Source organism: Octodon degus, unplaced genomic scaffold (assembly GCF_000260255.1).
Source record: "Octodon degus isolate 3935 unplaced genomic scaffold, OctDeg1.0 scaffold00014, whole genome shotgun sequence".
Classification (NCBI taxonomy): domain Eukaryota; kingdom Metazoa; phylum Chordata; class Mammalia; order Rodentia; family Octodontidae; genus Octodon; species Octodon degus.
Window position 1 is genome coordinate 10,663,469 of NW_004524590.1, and position 21,593 is coordinate 10,685,061.

At 35.2% G+C, this 21,593-nt stretch overlaps 1 protein-coding gene and 1 pseudogene across 8 annotated transcripts in view; one reads left to right on the forward strand and one right to left on the reverse strand.

Moving 5' to 3' along the window:
- Nucleotides 1-21,593, reverse strand: part of Ptpn4 (protein tyrosine phosphatase, non-receptor type 4) — a 221,200-nt gene that overhangs the window by 72,540 nt on the left and 127,067 nt on the right. For all 8 annotated transcript variants that reach the window (XM_004626351.1, XM_023709705.1, XM_023709700.1 and 5 more), the window contains 4 exons: nt 17,168-17,256; nt 11,993-12,056; nt 10,632-10,804; nt 4,227-4,295 (listed from right to left, as the gene is read on the reverse strand). In XM_004626351.1, the coding sequence (XP_004626408.1) occupies nt 4,227-4,295; nt 10,632-10,804; nt 11,993-12,056; nt 17,168-17,256 (395 nt within the window). The remainder of the gene's footprint in view (nt 1-4,226; nt 4,296-10,631; nt 10,805-11,992; nt 12,057-17,167; nt 17,257-21,593) is intronic.
- LOC105741491 lies at nt 18,496-19,271 on the forward strand (annotated as a pseudogene).

The following is a 21,593-nucleotide window of genomic DNA, read 5'->3' on the forward strand; positions in this document are numbered from 1 at the left end:
GTTATCACTACATTTTTTAGCTCACAAATTATTTTTGTTTACTTATTTATTTATTTGTGTGTGTGGCCAGCTCAGTCCACCAGGGGGCGGGGCTGGCTGGCATGTGGTGCTGGGGGATTGAACTGCGGTCCCTGTGCTTTGCTAAGCTTGTTCTAAGTAGGTGCTTTAGACCACTGAGCCATCTCACCAGCCCCAGAAATGATTTCTGATCTGATTTCTTCTATACCTTTCTGCAGTTGTTTCTTTACTGCCAACGTTATTATTTTAGAGATATCAGGTGTGTGATTTCCAGTTTCCTCCATGCTAGTGTCTTCTGCATTTGTACTGGGTGGACTTGGGGCCTGAGACTGCATTTTGTTCCTTCTCTTTGTCATTTTGTATACCACTGTCTTCTGACCTTTGGTGTAGAGCTTAGACAGAGTTATTACCTTAGCACCAGATCTGGATCTATGAAGTTCAGATTCCTCCAGGTAGATGTTGCTTGGATCCTGCTGCGCTCCACTTCTTTCTGCTGCAGCCATTGGAGTTGAACCTTTGTGGCACTCTGGCAAGATGTTCTGCTCCTGAATCAGCTGAGTGGGCCTTGCCTCTAGCCTCTTTTCAGTGAGTTCTGCTGAAGGGTTCTGTGCTGGGCCTGCATTCTGGGTCAAATGAGGATCCAGTGGGCCCCGGGCAGTCTCATTCACACACCAGACCTGCTCTCTGGGTCAATTCAGGATCCGGTGGCCCCAGGTCCTCTCACTCACCGGGCCTGCACTCTTGGTCTATTTAGGATCTCGTGGGCCCCGGGTCATCTCACTCACATGCAGACCCTGCGCTCTGGGTCTGTCTAAAATTTATTTGGAACCAGAAAAGACCTAGAATAGCAAAGGCAATCCTGGGCAACAAAGACAAGTCAGGAGGCATTACAATTCCTGACTTGAAATTATACTACAAAGCTACTGTGACAAAATCAACATGGTGTTGGCAATGAAATAAACCTGAGGATCAATGGAATAGATTAGAAAATACAGAGACCTCTACAAACACACTCAGCCACGTGATCTTTTATTTATGTATATATGTATGTATGAATTTGTGTGTGTGTGGCCAGCTCAGCCCACCAGGGGGCGGGGATGGCTGGCATGTGGTGCTGGAGGATTGAACCGCCGTCCCTGTGCTTTGCTAAGCTTGTTCTAAGTAGGTGTAGCCTCTTTAACAAATGGTGCTGGAAAAACTGGCTCTCTACATGCCGAAAACTAAAACTTGACCCAGGTCTATCATCATGCACTAAGATAAAGTCAAAATGGATTAAAGATCTAAACATTAAAACAGAAACAATCTCCTGGAAGAGAAATTAGGAGGAACTCTTGAAGACATAGGGGTAGGCAAAGAGTTCATGAACAAAAATCAAATTGCAAGGGTAATACCTGAAAGAATTAACAACTGGGACCACCTTTTACTGAGAAGTTTTAGCACGTCAACAGAAATTACCAACAAAGTGAAAAGACAACCCACAAATTTGGAAAAAATCTTAACTAATAAGCACTCAGACCAAGGTCTGCTCTCTAGAATTCACAGAACTAAAACAATTAGGGCCCCTAAATTTAAAGACCCAATCCAGAAATGGGCATCCGAGATGAACACACACTTCTCAGAGGATGAAATTAAAGAAGCAAATAAATATATGAAATAATGCTCAACATCACTAGCCATCTCTGAAATGCACATTAAAACAACATTGAGATATCATCTCATCCCAGAAAGAATGGCTATCATAAACAAATCACCCAACAACAAATGTTGGAGAGGCTGTGGGGAAAAGGGAATCCTTCTCCATTGCTGGTGGGAATGTAGACTGGTACAACCATTATGGAAATCAGTGTGGAGACTCTTTAAAAAAGTAGGACTGGAAATCCCATTCAAGCCAGCTATCCCCCTACTGGGAATTTTCCTGGAGGACCTGAAAACGTCATATCATAGTGCTATATGTGTACTTATGTTTATAGCAGCACAATTTGTGATACCCAAATCTTGGAAACAACCAAGATGCCCGTCACATGAGTCTGGTTGAAAAAGATGTATTTTAATACGATGGAGTATTACTTAGCTATAAAGAATGATAAAACTCGAAGCTTTCATATTTAAGTGGATGCCACTTGAAGATATAAGCGAAATAAACCGGACCCACATGTATAAATATCGTATAGTCTCCTTAGTATAAGAACTCAAAAGAAGAAATGCAAATAGAAAGGCATAACACAATTAAAAGGAAAGCGAGAACTTGAGGATTGGCCAACGAGGAGAGGCCAAGGAGAAAAGCTGGGAAACGACGGGGCAAAGCCATACATTTATATGCACAGGATTAGTAAGGCAATGATCCTGAGAAACATTAGCAGGTTTTTGAAAGTAGCAGTTAATTGGTAGGATTCTCACCCTGACTAAGTATATATGCTGATACCTGCGAACCAAGCAACTGCACTGAATATAGCAATCTGTAATAGAAGGGTCATGGTTGGAATGCCTGTCTTTCTGGTCTTCTAAATATGTACTTCTTGTCATGACATACCCATTATTACCATACTGTCTCTCAAGTAAATGTTTGTCAGTTTTTAAAAAAGGGTAATAAATGAAAAAAAAGACACAAGGAAAAAAATGTCACAGGACTGTCCTGATATAATGCTGTATATGGCTAGATTTCTAAATTTCTGTATAAAAATATGTGTTTATTCATATTCTTTTTTTAAGTGTAAATGTTCCATTTTAATAGAGTCCCAAGTATTAGCTAAATTATAAGGTGACATTAAGTTATATCAAACAGTTACAATGTACAATGCTGTGGAGTGTATTATCAAACACTATATAGCTAACTGATACAGAAAGTGAAGTCAGTTTGAAAAGTCCATTTACTTCCTGACAACCACTATACCTTATCTCTTATTCTGGGTTAAGAGAAAAAGAAAGAACATTTCTTCTCTGTGCTTGTCTCCACCTTCCTTCTTCATATTCTTTAAATATTTTTCATGTTTTAAATTTTTTTCTCCACATTCTGTAGGGACTTAAAAGTTTAACATATCAATACTTGATGGAAAATACCTATTCCATGTTATGCCTAAGATGTCTGATATTCAGACAGATAGTGAGGTTAAACCCAACAGCATATGTTGTAGGGTAATAATAAGCTTCTCTTCTGGAGAGTTAACAACGTAAGTTTGCAGACCAAAAATTAAGAGAAAAAGAAGGGCTGCGAGGTCAGTCAACATTTTGGCCCTAGTCTTTCAAGGTCAGTGACGACTCAGGACATAGGAGAACCTATACTATAACATCATGTAACTCAGTTGTGTCCCAAATTTTCTGATCAAGGAGATTATGGGGCCAAGAGCAACGTGATTGATGTCATAGAGTGTGCCTAAGGAGTCACAGGGAGAAAAAGCATTCTCTCAGGCTTTCACAGAGAGCAAATTGGTCAAGTAATGGCTATGACTCATCCACATAGCTGACATTTACAAAGGATCTGTAAACTGTGGTACAGGGTTTTAGGATAAATCCTGGGGGAATTTAACTGACCTTATCAGATACAAAAGCTACATTTCATGTTATATAGGTCTTGCTTTATCTTGGTCTTAATCATGTAGCAGAAAAGTAGAAAAACAAGGTATATAAAGTAAAGTCATATTAATGTGCTGAGCTGCGAAAGGCTCAAGTCAAAAACTTCTGTGGATAATCCACTACTATTGTGGACTGCTGGACTGTGTTGGTTGTTTTGCTGAATTTACACACCTGTAGTATTTAGATGCCAATGGAATACTCATCTCTGACAGGACTAAACAAAAGGGGATACAAAGAAAGGATCATTTTATATCTGTATATACAGAATAGTTAGTATAGATACACAGCTACTTTTGCTTAATTCAATGAGAAGAAAGATTTGTAGTAATAGTGTTTGGACAGGATATCCTGTCTGCATCTTGCACTATGGACAACCACTAAGAAGATAACAATGTGCAACGTATTAATTATTGAAACTGTCCTATTAATCAGTTTTGAAACTGTCTCACTGCTATTTGTTTCTCAATAAAAAAACAAAAAACCCAAATCAGGCAAACTTGTTTATTGTTCCCTTGATATAATTTACTGTATCATTAAGAAAACAGGATTATGTGATAATTCTCCATTAATTTAGAGAAATTTTTTAAATAATTTTAATCTCTTTTAATAATGCAGGCAGTGAAACAAATTTGACTTACCTTGCAAATATCCTGTCTTTATTTGCCTTTTCTTTCCCATACTGAACTGACTGGACTTCAGTTCTACCACTGAAATAAAAAAATATGCATAATATTTTTAAAAGAATAAGATAAAGTGAGAACATACAAGATGATTATGCTATAATTTTGTAAGAGATAAGACATTTGTAGTAAAAACAAAGGAAGGGGGCCAGAAAAGCTAGGCAGGTTGTTCATGTGTATAACCCTAGCACCCGGAAGACTGAGGCAAGATCACATGTTCAAGGGCACTCTGCATTACAGACTGAGAGCCTATCTGCAGGAGGGGGAAAAAATGGAAGCAGAATAAAAAGGAAAGAATGGAGTACATTCCAGTTCTACCTAGATGGGTGAAGCTTAATTATAATTTCTCCATAGATATTTCATTTTCTGATACTTCTACATTGAGAGCAACTATAAGAAAAATAATTTTGCTTGAGAGAAATTCCTTCTGTGTTATGTCCCACAAAGATATTTTTAAAGTCAGAGCTAGATGCTATTTCCTCCCAACCAAGACTTGTATTTAGCTCGACTCGACTATTCTTAGTGAAGAGGATGAAACATAGGGGTTCTTGAAGAATTATACTTTCTTTGTAATCTTTCTTTTCTACTAATGATCACAGGTATAAAGACTGGTTAAGTGAAAAGGAATTAGGGTCAGAAATACTGGGACTATGTACAGCCTTTCTAACAGTTGTGCAACAATTCCCCTCAAGCAAATTTGCTTGAAGTATCAATTATTTGTTGCTTCTCTAATTGAGTCCTGACTGATAATTTTCCAGTGGGGTAAATTCAAATAAAACACTATTACTCAAAAGGCTGGAGAAACAAGTTAAATTTTACAAAAAAACAATTAAAAAAACTAATAGCAAGAAGGTTTATATTATATATTTATTGTTGATAATCTAGTCTTCAGGGTTTAATACTGTTCGAACAAAATGTAAAATCATACCAATTTCAATGTAATAAATTCTCATAGTAAGATACTTATTTTTTGAGCAATGAGAAAGTATCAATTATTTTCTTTGTCAGCAATTCCAGTAATGAAGGAAAGTATAACAAGAACAAAGCCTTACCCCTAAGAAATAATCAGCTATATAGACAAGCATACTTTGAAATTCCTTGTGTACACACATTGAAAAGGCTAGAATAGATACAATCTTATTATAATATGAATATATAAAATTTTAAATTTTTTGAGATTAAGGAATCCCAGCATTTTTACTAAGTCTGGTCTCAAACTCCCAGGATCAAATGATCTTCCTGTTACAGCATACTGAGTAGTTAACACTACAGATGCATACCACCATACCACCCACATGACACACCCAAATGATAAAAAGATCAAACTATCTTCCTTTGAACTGAGAAAAACGGAGACAGGACCGAGAAAGAATTCTGTTAAGAGAAGAACAGGAGAAAGAAAAAGATTAGGAAAAACTTAAAAGAGGTTTTCACTGAGGTTAAAATTATGTATTGCAAATTTTCTTAACAGGGATTCAAATTCTTTTTCCATTTAGTTTCTCCATTTAAAAATTCATTAATTTTACTTTTTTAAAAAAGTTTATGTCATCATAATTCTACTTACTAGTCATTCTTACAGGTACCAATGATTAATTATAGATTTAATGGATTTAATCTTTATTATCAGGATTCTTTTTGACTTTTTTTTCTCAGTTCGCCTAATTTTACTACTAAGTAAATGTTTTTCAATGGTCCAGTGACATTATATTCCCTAAAGTTTAAGGTAGTAAGTAACATCTCTTATGTTGATTTAGACCTGAATAGTAGCTTAGCTGAACTCACTATTTTCCCCATATTTTTCCTCTTCTAGGCCTTGATAGAAAAGGATGACCCAAAAGCTATGTAAACCAAGAGAAAATTTGAATAGTGTATCAAAATATTTAATCAAATCTGACAAAATTTTAGCGAGACTGATCAGGCAAAAAAGAGAAAAGATACACATTAACAAGAATGGCAAAAGTAATTATTCCTTACTTAAGACAGTAAAGAGACAGGAAATATAAACTTAATGCCAGTAAATTAACAATTTAAATGAAATGGAAAAAATCATTAAGACACAAGCTAGCTTTTTGTTTAGACAGAAAGGAAAAAACTTAATTGCTTTATTTATTAAAAAATCTAAATTTGTTCATAATTTCTATAAATATAAAGCTGCCTTCAGAAGATCTGGTAAATTCTATCAAATATTTAAAAAGGGAATGACATTATTTTCAAACTCTTCCAGAAAACTGACATTTCTCTAACACCAAAACCAGACAATCTTATTAAAAGAAAGGTGATCACAGGTCAAGACCTGCAAAATTCTAAATAACCTTTAGCAGTTTGAATCAGAGAATATTTAAAAGGATTTCAGAATAAGTTGGATTTATCCCAGAAATAGAAGGCTGATGTAACAGCTGGTACTTACAATAAAATTCATCATACAAATAAACTAAAAAGAAAAACCACGGGCTGGGGAGATAGCTCAGCCTGCCTGCCTGGCAAGCGCAAGGTCTCAAGCTCGATCTCCAGCAATGCCACTTTAGCCCTGGAACCCCAGGGTGCATCATACCAGCCCCAGAACTGGGAGTGGTGGTGCATGCCTGTAATCCCAGCACTATGGAGGGCTGAGACAGTAAGATCATTAGGATTCTGTGTAGCAAGACCCTGTACAAAAGAAGTAAATAAAAGAAGCTTAAAAAAGAAAGAAAGAAAGAAAGACAGACAGACAGACAGACCATCTTAGTAGTTGCAGGGAAAAAGCTTTAAAAACAAAACTGATGCCCAATCCTAATGGAAACTTGCAGCAAGTAAGAAACATACAAAACTTCCTTAAAATACATTACATAGGACACGTAAAAAAAAAACCTACAAGCAACATCAGACTTAATAGGGAAAGACTGCATGCTTTCCCCTAAGCTGAGGAACCACAATGTCTGCTTTCATCACTAGCATTCAACACTAATCAACACTGCAATGTGGTTGTAGCTGGATAAATCAGAAAACAAAATAAAAAGCATAAGATTAGAAATGAATTATGACAGTATTCTCTAGATAAGTAGTGGGGAACCAATGGTACACATGCAATAGTGGGCTCTTTGTATCACCAAAAGCTCTAAAAGGTTCATCATCACAGTTCTTAGTAGAAAATCTATTGTAAGTGATTAAAAAACTCCTAAAGTAAGGGAATTTAGCAAGGTTTCAGGAAACAAGATCAGTATTTAAAAATCTAATGGCAAAGAGCAATCTGAAATCAAAAATTTTAAAATGTAATTTATAATAAAATAAAAAATGAAATACTTAGGCTAAATTTGATAAAGAAATGAAAGGCCTATAAATAATAAACTGCAAATACTATAAGACTTAAAGAAAAAATACATTTGAACTTCATAACTGAAGGTCAATATTTGTAAGGTATCAATCCTTGAAATTTTTTTTTTTTGTATTTTAGGTAAAGGTCTACTGGGTGTTCAGGTTCTCACTACTAGATCGGACTCACAGTGATCCATCTGTTTACAGCCTCCCAAGAGCTGGGATTACAGGCATGCGCCACCACACCCAATCTCAAATGCTGTTTCAGCATGCCCTGGGGGGTGGGACCAGCATGGAAGACCCGGGGATCAAACCCCTAGCCCCTGAGCCTGCTTGCAGGCTTTAATCCTCTGAGCTATTTGGCCGGCCCTAAGTTTTTTTGTATAGATTCAGAACAATCGCAATTAGAACCATAGAGGATTTTTAGTATAAATTAATTAGCTAATTTTAAAATTCATATAGAAATGCAAAAATCCCACAACACCTAAAACAACTTCTAAAAAGAAGAGCAAAGTTAGAAAACTAATACTACAGGACCTTAAAACACGAAGTGTGAGAGAAGACCACACAAATATGAACAACTTACATTTGACACAGGTGCAAAGATACATTGGATATCTATCAAAAAAAACCCTTCAATTCAAACTATCATGGACGCCTCACCAAACACACCAAGTTCGGGTGGGACATGATCTGGGATGTATGTGGCTTCGCCCCCTATGAGCAGTGTGCCATGGAGCTGCTCAAGGTCTCCAAGGACAAATGTGCCCTCAAGTTTATCAAGAAAATGATGGAGATGCATATCCACACCAAGAGGAAGCGTGAGGAGCTGAGCAACGTGCTGGCTGCCATAAGGAAGGCAGCTGCCAACAACTGAGCCGCTCTGGAATAAAGCTTTGCAGAAAGTTAAAAAAAAAAAAAAAGTTAAACATGCATCTACCATATGATGTGGCCATTCCAATGCATGTTTACTCAAGAAACATGAAAGCAAATGTTAATACAAACACTTCCATATGCACATTCATAGTAGCTTTACTTGTAACAGACTCCTTAAAAAAATCCACTGGATATTTATCATCAAGTGAATGGATAAATTACACACACATACACGCACTCATGCATACAGTGTGGAATACTACTCTGCAATTAAAGAATAAAATGTCAATACACACAACAACATAGATAAATCTTGAAAGAATTATGCTGATTAAATGTAACCAGAACTCCACAAATCCTTGCAGTTCGAAAAAAAAGTTCTCCAGGGGGCATGAGAAATTCACACATAATTACCTCAGTGATCATTTACGAACTGAATTCACTGCAGGAATATTCTTAGGGTTTGTACTATTTTCTCATTTCACTAGAGCCTGTGACATTTATTGTTCCTGCTAAAACTTAATACAGATAGGTAAGGCTTTGCATTCTCTTCCATTTTCACTGTGGAGCTGACACTGTTTTCCTTAGTCTATGTACCTTTAAATTTCCAAGTACTATCACGTTACTTTTCCTAATACTGCTTTTAAGAAAGCAAAAAAGGAATCAAAACTTGGCATCAATTCACTTCGTCTACTATGCTTTTATGTTAAAATTTTTAAAATTTTGATTAATTGCTGCTACTGAACTTTTATGCTGCTTTTTAAACTTTTTCTTGGGGTAAATGGGAAATATTTTTTCGTGGTATATCATGTACTAAGCTTCAGGACATTTTTTACTGAGACTACAAATTGCACATTTATTAATGTTTGAAGTTTACAATATTCCTTAATGAAACTCATCTAACCCTTTTTCATGATATGTAACATGAATTAATGTAACACAGGTTTTAATTTTTTTTTTTTTTATGTATTTAGTACAGGGTTTACAGGGTCTAGAGGGTCTCACTATGTAGATCCGGACTTCTAGTGATTCTCGTTTTCAGCCTCCCCAGAGCTGGGATAACAGGCACGTACCACCGTGCCCAGTCTCAATCGCCATGTCAGCATGCCTCGGGGGCAGGGCTGGCACAGCACACTGGGGATGGAAGCTGGGCCACCACGCTCTGCCTAAGTAGGTGCAGGTTTCACTTTAAAATTAGCTTTTATAGGCCTAGTAAGAATTCCATAGGTAAAATTAATCAGAGCTTCTTTAAACTTAGTTACCCCCCAAAATTGTTGCCTTCAGGAGAAAAGAAAAACTCTCAGGAATAAGATGAAGGGTACAGACGAACAGAAGGAAGACTCTCTGAATTTTTATATAAAAGATCAGGTTAACTATGATTGACAATATTTACTGTAAATTTCAAAATAACTAGTAGAGAGGGTTTTGACTACACCCAATGCAAAGAAGTAATGCCTGAAGGAGTAATTATCCTGAAACACATAGTGTATATAACTGAAATGTCAAAAAGTATTCCATTACATATGTCAAAAAATTTTTTTCAAATAAGATGATTTTAGGGAAAGGAACCTGGGGTTACTGTTCAAAAACTAGTATCATTTTACTTACTGGGTATCTTGAACTCTTTACAATAAAGGATTTGGCAAATCACAAATAAAATATAAAGCAACTATATTCATGCATAAGAAATCTTGGTTTTTACAATTAACATAAATATATCTTAGAACATAAGGCAAGTTTTCATATAATTAGTTAATAAAGAAACAAAATTGCAACATCTGTCTAGATTATAAGTACATGTGGTTGATTTACTTCAGATATGATGACCTACAAGACAGGTGATGAAACAGATTTCTTACAGATGAAGTATTTCAGAAGAATCTATACAATTTCTTACTAGTAAGAATAGGGGCTGTACTCCATGGAAATTTCTGTAAGTAATTTGACCTTTATTTTAGAAGGATTTTTTTCTCAGTGTGTGTGGGGGTGGGGTGGGTGCTGGCTCAGGATGCCTTAAGGGCAGGTCTGATAAGGCATGAGGATCTGGGGATTGTATCCTGTAGTGTCCTGAGCCTGACTGCCTTCACTTAAGCAGGGACTTAAATGACTGAACTAATGGGCAGGTCCCCTTGACCTTTTATTTTAAAAGGAAAAAGAAATCTAACAATAAAACCTTAACACAAACATAATACTTACCAGTACCGGAATTTTGAACCTAAAGTAAAATAATGTGCAAAAAAATTCTTTTGAGGTGGAAGTGGTCTGTCCAAACGGAAGAATGTGTGATGTTCTACACATGCTTTCCACAAGTTTTTACATGCTCTGTAATTCACCATATTAAATCCCAACAATGTTTCTCTAGATTCATGCTGTAATAAATGACAAAATACAGAAAATACCAGGAAAATGTCAGCTCTCACACTCCATTTACTTATGATATAAAATGTTTCATCCTTATAAATGCTAATAAAACCTATAGTATCTTTTTCTTTACTCAATAAAAAGTAAGAAATTTGCAATACTTCAATCTCACTAATTTTATAACTTTCAGGAATTTTTACCCTAGATCATAATTAGAAGAAGTTTAAATTCTTGATAATATCTATTTCCAAAACTTATCACCTAGGATTCTGATTTAAAATATAACTATAGCCTATAAATTAAAATTTAAGCTATATGGTCACACTTTTTAACAATATTTTATAATTCTGCCTAGATTGCAAAGAGAATTGTTCAGTACATATGAACAGTATTATAAAATTCAAAATTTAAAATAATTAGCTCTAGAATAGAATTTTTTTTTTTTTTTTTTTTTTGGTGGAACCAGGGATTGAATTCAGACCCTTATACTTGCCAGGGAAGCACTTATTCCATTGAGCCATCTCCCTGGCCCCAAGAATTTCTTTAATTTTCCTCAAGTATAGTATAGATTACTAATTTCACTGTAGTAAACCATGTATAGCAAAGTACCTGCTCTGTAAGTGTATAGTTCTGATTTTCACATAAATACAATCATTTATTTTCATTAAATCAGCAATAGATCACTACTATCTCCCTTGTTTCCTTTCTCTACCAGATTGCTTCTGACTTTTATCACCATATATTATTCATGCTTGTTTTTTAATTTTATGTACATGGAATTACATATTTTATAATTTTATTCTGACTTTTTTATTCATTATGTTTCTGATATGCAATACATGTACAGATCTGTAAGCAGTAATTTACATTCATTTTATTCTACTGTGATAATCATACCAGTTTATCCACTTTGTGTTTTTTTTTAATTTGTCTTGCTTGCTTTATTGGCTACAGGGTCTCACTAGACAATGCAGACTCACAGTGATCCTCCTGTCTCAGCTTCTCCAGTGCTGGCATTACAGGCATGCGCCACCACGCCCTCAGGGGTTCTGGGGCCAGTATGGCATGCAGTACCAGGGATCGAACCTGAGTCCTTGCACTTGCCAGGAAGGTGCTTAGACTGCTGAGCTAGCTCCCCAGCCCCAGTATTTCTTAAAAGACTTCAATTTATGAATAATGATTAGATCAGTACTCACCAATTCCTTTCTAAGTTGAATAAAAAACTGTTTGCACTTGAAAGAAATTTTTACAATCTTCAACCTGGAGAATAAGTTGTAGTATTTAAAATAATCAATAAAAATACTAATAAACTAAGAAAATAATTATAGAAATGATCTTTCAGATATTTTAGTAATATGTAAACATTTATCATGTATACATACACACAGTATATCAGTAATCAAAGGGTCCTAGTGCTTCATAGAAAACTAATTAAATATCTATGCCCTCAATTGAGGAAAATTTTATCAGATTATTGGGACCTATGCATTTCCCAATTTTGTATCTATGGAAAAATTTATATATCACAAATAAAAATTTTAAGAAATATCAGTAATAGATATAGAGTCTTTAAAACTACAAGCAATACTTACTAAAAAATGTAAAATTTGAGTTTTATACAGGGGCTCTAAGAATTGATATCTAAGAGCATCTTTTTAATTCACCTTTCTTTTTTACATTTTAACTTTAATTTTATTAGTATATGGTAGCAGCATATATTTACATTCATCTTGGGCAGTAGGTACATGAATAAAACAGATTTTTAAGCCACTTTCTTCCCTCCTCTTCTAAATCCCTTTCCCCTTTTTCATTCATATTGCTGCTACTATTTTTAGTGCATGTATACATAATATTTACATTCACTGAGGTTATTAGGTTCCTATACAAGGCTTATATTCAGTATTAACTTCCCTTCTTCTTTCATGTCCTTGGTCTCCTGGACCCCTTCCCATTTTCAATACTTCTATTCCATTGTTTCCTTCTATCCTTATTTCTATTTTTGTCCCTTGCTTTACTCAAGCGAGACATACTATACAGTATTTAAATTTTTTTTTGTTAAATAATTTATTTGGTACACAGTCTTGCTACAGTGCTTGGACTCATAGTGATCCTCCTGTCTCAGCCTCCCCAGTGCCGGGATTACAAGTGTATGCCACCATACCCAGTTTCGGTGGCCAACTCGGCATGCTGGGGATTCTGGGGCCAGCACAGCATGTGGTACCAGGGATCAAACCTGGGGCCTTGTGCTTGCTAGGCAGGTTCTTAGACTGCCAAGCTATCTCTCCAGCCCTACCATAAAGTATTTAAACTTGTGTTTCTGATTTATTTCACTCAACATTGTATTTTCCAGGTGCATATTTTCCTACAAATGTATTCTTTATAGTACAGTAGTATTTTATTATAAAAGATATCCCATTATTTGTATGCATTCTTTATGGGTATATGGGCTACTTGTAGGATTCAGCTACTATGATTAGAAATGTTATAAACACTGGTATGCATGTATCACTGTAATATGATGTCTTTAGCTCTTTGGGGAAGATAGAAGGAGAACAGCTGCATAACATGGAATTTCTAATTTTAGTCCTCTGAGAAATCTCCATATTGATTGATTTCATCTTTTTGCACTGTCTTCGTTCTTATCTGAGACTCAGAAAATATTGAATCAATTAATTTTGTCTTCTTATAACCATAAGCTAAGTGATACACAGATCTTCTTTGATCTACAGCTCTAATGGCCCTGGTATCAAGGGATTCAATGTTCATAAAACTTGCTTTGAGTCCTGCCCCTATTTACTAATAAACATTTTCATGATAATTCTAAGTCTTGATCTTTATGACTCATGGCCCTATCTATCCAAGCAGCTCTCCACAGTCCCACAAAAGAAACTTCTCACACCTCAATCACTTGGGGCAAATCACTTCAAGCATGTCTGATTAGAGTTGGGAACAAGAGATATGCTTAGTTTACAGGTCTGAAATTTTTTACTTTACTTTTATATTCACTGGACAAGGCCAAAACAACATGGGAAAAATTATTCTGTTACATAACAATAGGCAATATCTCCAGAAAGTGAACAAAGACTGGGCAAAACAGACTATAGTTATGAAAAGAAAGCAAGCCAGGCACTTAAATTTTAAAAATCAATAGAAGCAGCCGGGCATGGTGGCAGATGCCTGTAATCCCAGCCTGGGAAGCTTTTGAGCATTACTATGAGTTTGAGGCCACCCTGGGCTATAAAGTGAGTTGAAGCCCAGCCTGAACTACACAGCAAAACCCTTTCTCAAAAAACAAAAATCCCAGAACTATTAAAAGCCACATATACTTTAGAAGTTAAAAAAAAAAAAAGAAGTTATAATTTCCATTAAGAGGCATCAGATAGGGGCCGGGGAGGTAGCTCAGTAGCATAAGCATTTGCCTGGCAAGTGCAAGAGTCTGAGTTCAATCCCCAGTTCCACCAAAAAAAAAAAAAAAAAAAAGAGCCATCAGATATGCAACAAATAAAATTTTTTAAGAAAATTTCTAAATGATCAAGAGAAATCTAAACCAGTATGAGATCATCTTAACTTCACAAATATTAAACTGAATAAAAGTCACTAAACTGGATGTTCTTTATACTTCTATTAACTTATTCTGTATGAGTTTATTTAGTGGATAGAGCTAAGTTTCAGAAAAACATCAGTGAATAAAAAATTTTGTTTTTTAAATACATCCTACATGGGATTTTATTTATTTATTTATTTATTTATTTATTTATTTATTTATTGTATTTAGTACAGGATCTACAGGCTGTCACTACACAGCTCGGACCCCTAGTGATCCTCCTGTCTTCAGCCTTCCAAGTGTTGGGATGAAAGGCGCACGCCACCCACAGGGCATGCGGGGGGGGGGGGGATATGTCAAACCTGGTCCCTACATCTGCTAAGCAGGCGCTTTAATCCTCTGAGCTATCTGGCTGGCCCTCAGTGTATAAAAATTTTTGAAATAATATTTATGTTGTACAACTATAATAGGTAAAAATCTTTATCTAAACTTAAGTTTTCTTGAGGAAGCATCTGGGAAATGAACCATTGGATTAAATGGTTAATTTATTTTTAATTTTAAAGAAACTGCAAAACTCTTTCAAAGTTGTTATTCTTGTTTAAATTTCTACCAGTAACGTATAACATTTCTAGGGGCTTGCTTCCTTCTATCATTTGATACTATGAATTTTTTGCTTTTTTAAAAATGTATTTGACTCACAGTGATCCTCCTGTGTAGGGCCTCAGCAGCGCTGGGATTACAGGAGTATGCCACCATGCCTGGTCTCCGCGCTGCATGTGGTGCCAGGGATCAAACTCTGGTCCCTGTGCTTAATCTGCTGGCCCACTATCTCTCTGGCCCACTATGAATCTTTTTTATTGGTTTTCTATATAGTCAAAGAACAGCTTGTGTAGTTTTATTTAGTTTCTTCCTTCCCTCTCCCTCCCCACCACAGAGTTTCATTATGTAGTTCAGATTAACTTTTGAATTCAACTTCACAGCCCTGGCTGGCCTTGAGATGGATTTTTTTTTTTTTTTTTGCCTGGCTCAGGATGCCTTAAGGGCAGGTCTGGTAAGGCATGAAGATCTGGGGATAGAACCACAGTATCCTGAGCCTCACTGCCTTCGCTTAAGCAGGCACTTAAACAACTGAGCTAATGGGCAGGCCCAACTGAGCTAATTGCTGGCCTTGAATTCACAGCAATCCTCCTGTCTCAGCCTCTCAAAAACTAGGAGTATAGGTGTGCACCACCACATCCAATCTGTATTTTTACTGTGTATTTCATTGATAACTGAGGGCTGGGGAGATAACTCAGTAGAATAAGTGCCTGCCTGGGAAACACAGGGTCCTGAGTTCAATCCCTACCAAAAAAAAAAAAAAAAAAAAAAAAAGTCATTGATAACTGAGAATTTTTCCATGTGCTTATTTATTGTGTATACATCTGTGGTAAAAGTGTCTTCAAATATCTTGCCTATTCTTTGTAGTCTGGTTGTCTTTTTATTACTGCCATAAAAATTCTTTCTGTGTTCTACACTTGTATATAAATAGATGTATTCTGCAGATTTCATGTGCCAGTATTTAATTTTTATGAAGTTCATTTTGTCTATTTTTGATTATATCATTCATGTTTTGGGAACTTACCTAGGAAATCATCTTTTTTGTTTTAACTTGAAGTAGTATCTTAAAGCACTGGCTTTTGTTAGTTGTCATATTTCTACTGAAAGTGTTATAAAGGTGACTAATTTCTAACATCTGTTAAATAAAAATTATAGACACTAAAATTCAGGATCAAATTTTTTAAAAGGTATATAAAAAGATTAATAAAATGTATTAATTATTTTGTTTCTTCTAGTCAAAGATAACTGTTTTTTTTGTTTGTTTGTTTGTTTTTTTTTGCAGAACCGGGGATTGAACTTAGACCCTTGTGCTTGCCAGGCAAGTAAGGCAAGAGTTTACTCTACTGAGCCATCTCCCTGGCCCAGATCACTATATTTTTTAAAAACTCTTCATATATCACACGTATATGCATGGACACACGTGTGCACAAAATGTTAGATATACATGGGATATGATCAAAATGAGTTTCATAATTTTCAAAAAGTATAAGATGCTACCCTCTCTTTTTTTCTATTCTGTAGGATAGAAATGATAGGTGCTGACACCTATTAAGACAATGAAGACAAGGAAATATGCTGGAGGCAAAAGACTAATAAGATAAAAGAAACAATAAAAAAAAAAAAAAAGAAAAGAAACAATAGCTTTAAACCCCATGAATCCTCATACTTTGCTTGTACTAATTTAGATAACTTGTTAATTTTGGGTCATTGTTATAGTAGCTATGTCTATATTTTATCTAATAAACTAGCATCCCAATGAATGTATTTAAATAAAATACTGTCCAGCTCTTAATATAACTGAAGACAGAGACTAGGCACTTTAATATTACTATACCACATATTTAAAGACTCTCTAAGAAAAATTCACACCTAATATTTTTAAAATGCTATTTTGAAATAAATTATTTTGGCATTTTCTAGTAGGTACGAAGTAAACAAGGTATCACATAGTTGCATTATACATTTAAATAGTTCAATGGTTTTCCTTAATATAAATTACTTGATTTGCCAATATAGTTGTGGGTTCTTTCCTTTCTTTCTCTCTCTCTCTTTTCTGAGACAAGATCTTGCTATGTAGTTGTGACGGGCCTTAAACCAACTTTGTAGCCCAGACTGGCCTCAAATTCACAGCTATCTTCCTGCCTCGGCCTTCCGAGTGCTGGGGTTACAGGTGTACACCACCACACCCAGCCTGGCAACGTATTTGTAAAAGCAAAATTGATATTCTTACCATGGAAAGGTATTCATTCGTAGCCGGTTGTTATAAATCAGAATTCCTCCTGACATCACTCCAATCATAATTTCATTATTACTTTGATCCTTTAAAACAAATAAGTAATTAAATAAATATCTAAAGCCATGGGCTTTGTTTGTCAAAGATTGTATAGAATCACACTATAATTACAAATCCAAATAGTAATTATTATCTTATAAAATATATAAAAGACAAACTTTGAATTCATTACTCTATAGTAAAAATAATTTCAAGATTTCTCATAAGTTAAGGTTGGAAAGGCTCTTTGGTGAAGGAGAGCCCATGATAAGTAATATTCAATATAACAAGAAGTTCTATAACTAACATAGTATATTAGAAACAACATTTGGGGTACTGAATAGGGAAGAACTTTGGAGAGTTTTGAAGATCTCAGGAAAAAAAATCTGAATTGTTGCTTGAGAAAAGTGAATGTATTCATGTGTTTCTTGTCCAATTTGAATTAACTAAACTACACTGTTGAGAAAATGAGTACAATTAAAATACTTTTCACAGATGCTAATCAATCTTGGAACTGTTTTTGATTTTTCACTGTGAACAGTATTCTGTTAGCAATTCAATATAAAAAGCATGCTTTTACCTCTTATTATTCATTGTTCAGAAGATAGAACTACTTAATACATAAGCAAGATTTTACGATTGTGTCTTCAGAACAAATCTTTGAAACTGTACTTTCAATAATTACTACTAAAATTAAACCTGATTTTTTTTTTTTGGGGGGGGGGACCAGGGATTGAACTCAGGCCCCTTATTCTACTGAGCCATCTCCATGGTCCCAAATCTGAATCTCTTAAGTGGCATAATATTTAAGTGGTCAAATGTAAATGCATACCAATTTCATTGCTTTTTTGTTTGGCAATAACTAGTACTATTGTACACTATAATCAGTCTTTTTTTAATTTTGATTTTAATTTTTTTATTATCAGTCTTAAATCATTTTTTAAAGGACATTAATGAAAATTTGGATCAAAATGGTAGAATAAGCCCAGAAAATAAAAAGCTAAATATAAGCTTTAAATAACCCTTTCACCCTAAATAAGAATCAGAAAAGATACATGAAAAGCGACCATATATATAACAATCTGTAACACTTAAACTATTTTATCAAAAAAAAAATTATCAACAGAATAGACATTTTAATAATTCTTTAAAAAACTGAGAGGATAAAATCAGATTTACAGAGAAGAAAAATCTAGAGATGATGGTTCAAAGAAATAAAAGAGGCCCCCCAAGTTACTGTCAGGATGATCAAGTAGGGAACATCTAAAGTAATAGCTCCGAGACGCATTTGAGAAGATTGAGAGAGTTTTTAAAAGCAGCATAATTGTACTATTTAGATCAAGATGCCTAATAAAGTAAATGCTTCCAAGGAAAAGTCTCAACAATTAAAAAAAAGTTCAAAAAGAAAAAATGATGATGAAGTGCCATTGTCAGAGAAAGAGGTTAGAAGCACAATAAAAAGAAGTAAAAATCATCCAAAACATATGTCTTCTGAAGGGCAAACAAATATTAATCTAAAACAGATAAAGATAGCATCCAATAAGAGAAAAACCTGGCAACCTCTTTCAGAGAGTGTGAGGGTACATTTGCAGACTATGATGGAAACAGTGATAATAGCAATTTTGAGTAATACTAAAGAAAAAGAACAAATTCAGAATCATTTCAACTGTCTGAAGAAAAGGTTGCTACAAGTGTGTGAAACCCTGAAAGCCCCTCCCCAAAACTGACATTTTTAACTAATGTGTCAAGTGTACTGAAAATTGAAAGAGCAAAGGCCAGAGCTAATGAAGAAGGACTGACATTATTACAGGAAGAAATAGATAAAATAGTACAGACTACAGAATCAGTGACTGGGAATATTCAGAGTCTGAAAAACAAAACTGACATTCTGGAGCATGAGATAGAGGAAGAGGAGGAAAAGGCAAAAGAGAAAGAAACTTTGATGCTAATTCCGAACCAGAATGCTCTTCTGGAAGACTTGGATGCACTTCATAATTCATCTCACGTGAAGAACATGGCAACATTCATCGAAGAAGCCTGTAAGAAACTAAATGCCCCTTAGAGAATATTTAATAGTTTATTAACTTAATGTTTATAAATTTATAAAACTGTTAACCTATGATATATAGAGGCTGAAGCTTCTGCAGGATTTATTATCCTCTAATATGCACTTTAAAATTGGATTGTGTGAGCCTATCATCAGTGTCTAACATAGTCCTGAAAACTGTTTTTTTAGCAGTTGTACTGCAGTTATTTGCCTAAAACACAGAACAGAAATAGCCCTAGTCTGATGGTTTCTGCTGGCTAAGTGGGGCTTACTTGTTAGTTGGCACAGAGGGGCTAAGTGTCTGCCATCACTTATCCTTAGCTAAGAACTTGCATTTTCTGTCTGGCTACGGGGAACTGTAGAAATCCCCAAGAGCCTCTATCCTTCTAACCTGGCTCCCTAATCTTATTAGTTAAGATTCTCTCAGTACCTCCAACTTTGAAGGTGGCACTAAGTTTTCATTTCTTTTGTTTTAAATATTTATTTTTTATTGTCATTAAAGTATATTCTTAAGAAAATTACTAAAAAGGAATCTAAGCACATTTATTCCTTTAAAACAAAATCAACCAAAAAACTATTTTGAGAAAACCCAGTGCATGAGAACCAGCCACCAAAGCTACACGTTCCTGATAGACCAAAAAAGGAAGACATTTAGGATTACTAAAATGCAGTGCACTAGACACAGGAGTGTTTCAGACAGCAGCAGAACAGGCAGATTCTTGCACCCCAGATTTCAGCAGCAAGAAGAAGGGGGATTATGTACTAAGCCAGACAAAGGTGGCCCATAGCTAAGTGGGATGTATGATAGCTTTTATATATAAGCAAATTATTACTTAAGTATGTCAAAAACCATTTCTTAGCAAGTTTTTGTAAAATAAAATAATTGCAGTGTAAACAAAAATTAAAGTAATAGCTCCTATCAATATCATCATTTCACACCAATCAGAATGAGCTTGAGGACACAGAAATGCATTTACCTCATTTAAAATGTCAACTGTGGACACCAGGGACAGGGAATTCAAATTAAGAGTAATTCCCCAGAAGAAAATGATGTTGTCTTAGTTACTTTGCTCATCACTGGGTCAAAATACCTGACATCCACAACTTGAAGGAAGAAAAGTTTATTCTGGATCATAGTTTACAAGTTTCACTTCTTGTATGGTTACCAGATCCAGGTACAAGTGGCATAGTAGAAAGGCCTTGGCAGAAGAAAGTTGCTCATTTCATGAGATATGAAGTAGAAAGAAAGAGTAATGGGCAGAAGGATATAAACCTTTCCAGATCATGCTCCCTCTGACCAGCCTCTTCTAACCAAACTCTACCTCTTACACCAAGACAGCTATAAGCTGGTCCCTTATCTAATATCATCCATAAGTCCTGTCTCTGAGTGCATGAGGGTTTGGGGAGACATTCAGATACAAATCAAAATAGATGCTGAATACAAAACATGAGAAAGTCCAACTACTCTAGGTATCTTGTTCCTGGCTACATATTCCTTCCTTCCTGCGCCACTACCAATGGGATGCTAAAACCAAAGGAGCAGCATGGAGAGCCAGGTGAACTAAGAACCACAAATATAAAAAGAATTGCACAATCGACGATCACCACACATTTAAGGAGAACTAATACCATTAAAGAGATGATCTATGTTGCTATAAACAAGGGTATCCATGTGCCATCGTAAAATTATGTCTTTAACTTTCTTGGAAAAAGACCTAGAAGGGGAATAGCTGAGTGAAATGGAATTTTAGTTTTACTTTTAAAAGGAATTTCCATAGTGGCTGTACTTTACATACCACCAACAATATTGAAGGGTTCCTTTATCCCCCTTGGAAGACAATCCATCATTTGTTATTGTTTGATTTGTTTTGTTGGTTTGTTTGCTTTTCCATAATTTTATTGAGAGACAAACAGCAATGAGACAGTTTCAAATCAAATTGGTAGGACAGTTTCAATAATTAACACATTGCATACTCTCTTCCTAGTGGTTATTTGCTGTACAAGATGCAGACATGATATCCTATTTACAAACACGATTAGAACAAATCCCTCTATTCATTAGGAGAATGTAATTATATATCTATCCTAACCATTTTGAATACACAGATACAAAATGGACATTCATCTGTACCCCCTTTTTTGTTTAGTTCCGTCATTTGAATATTACAGGTGTGTTAACTCAGCAAAATATTCTAAAAGAGTCCAGAAGTCCATAATAGTACTGGGTTTTCCACTTGACTGGCAGTGTCAGGAATTGTTGACCTGAGTCCCCTACAGCTCAACATAACACCATGGCTTTACTTCTTATACTTCGTTTTTATACTTTTCTGCTGGATG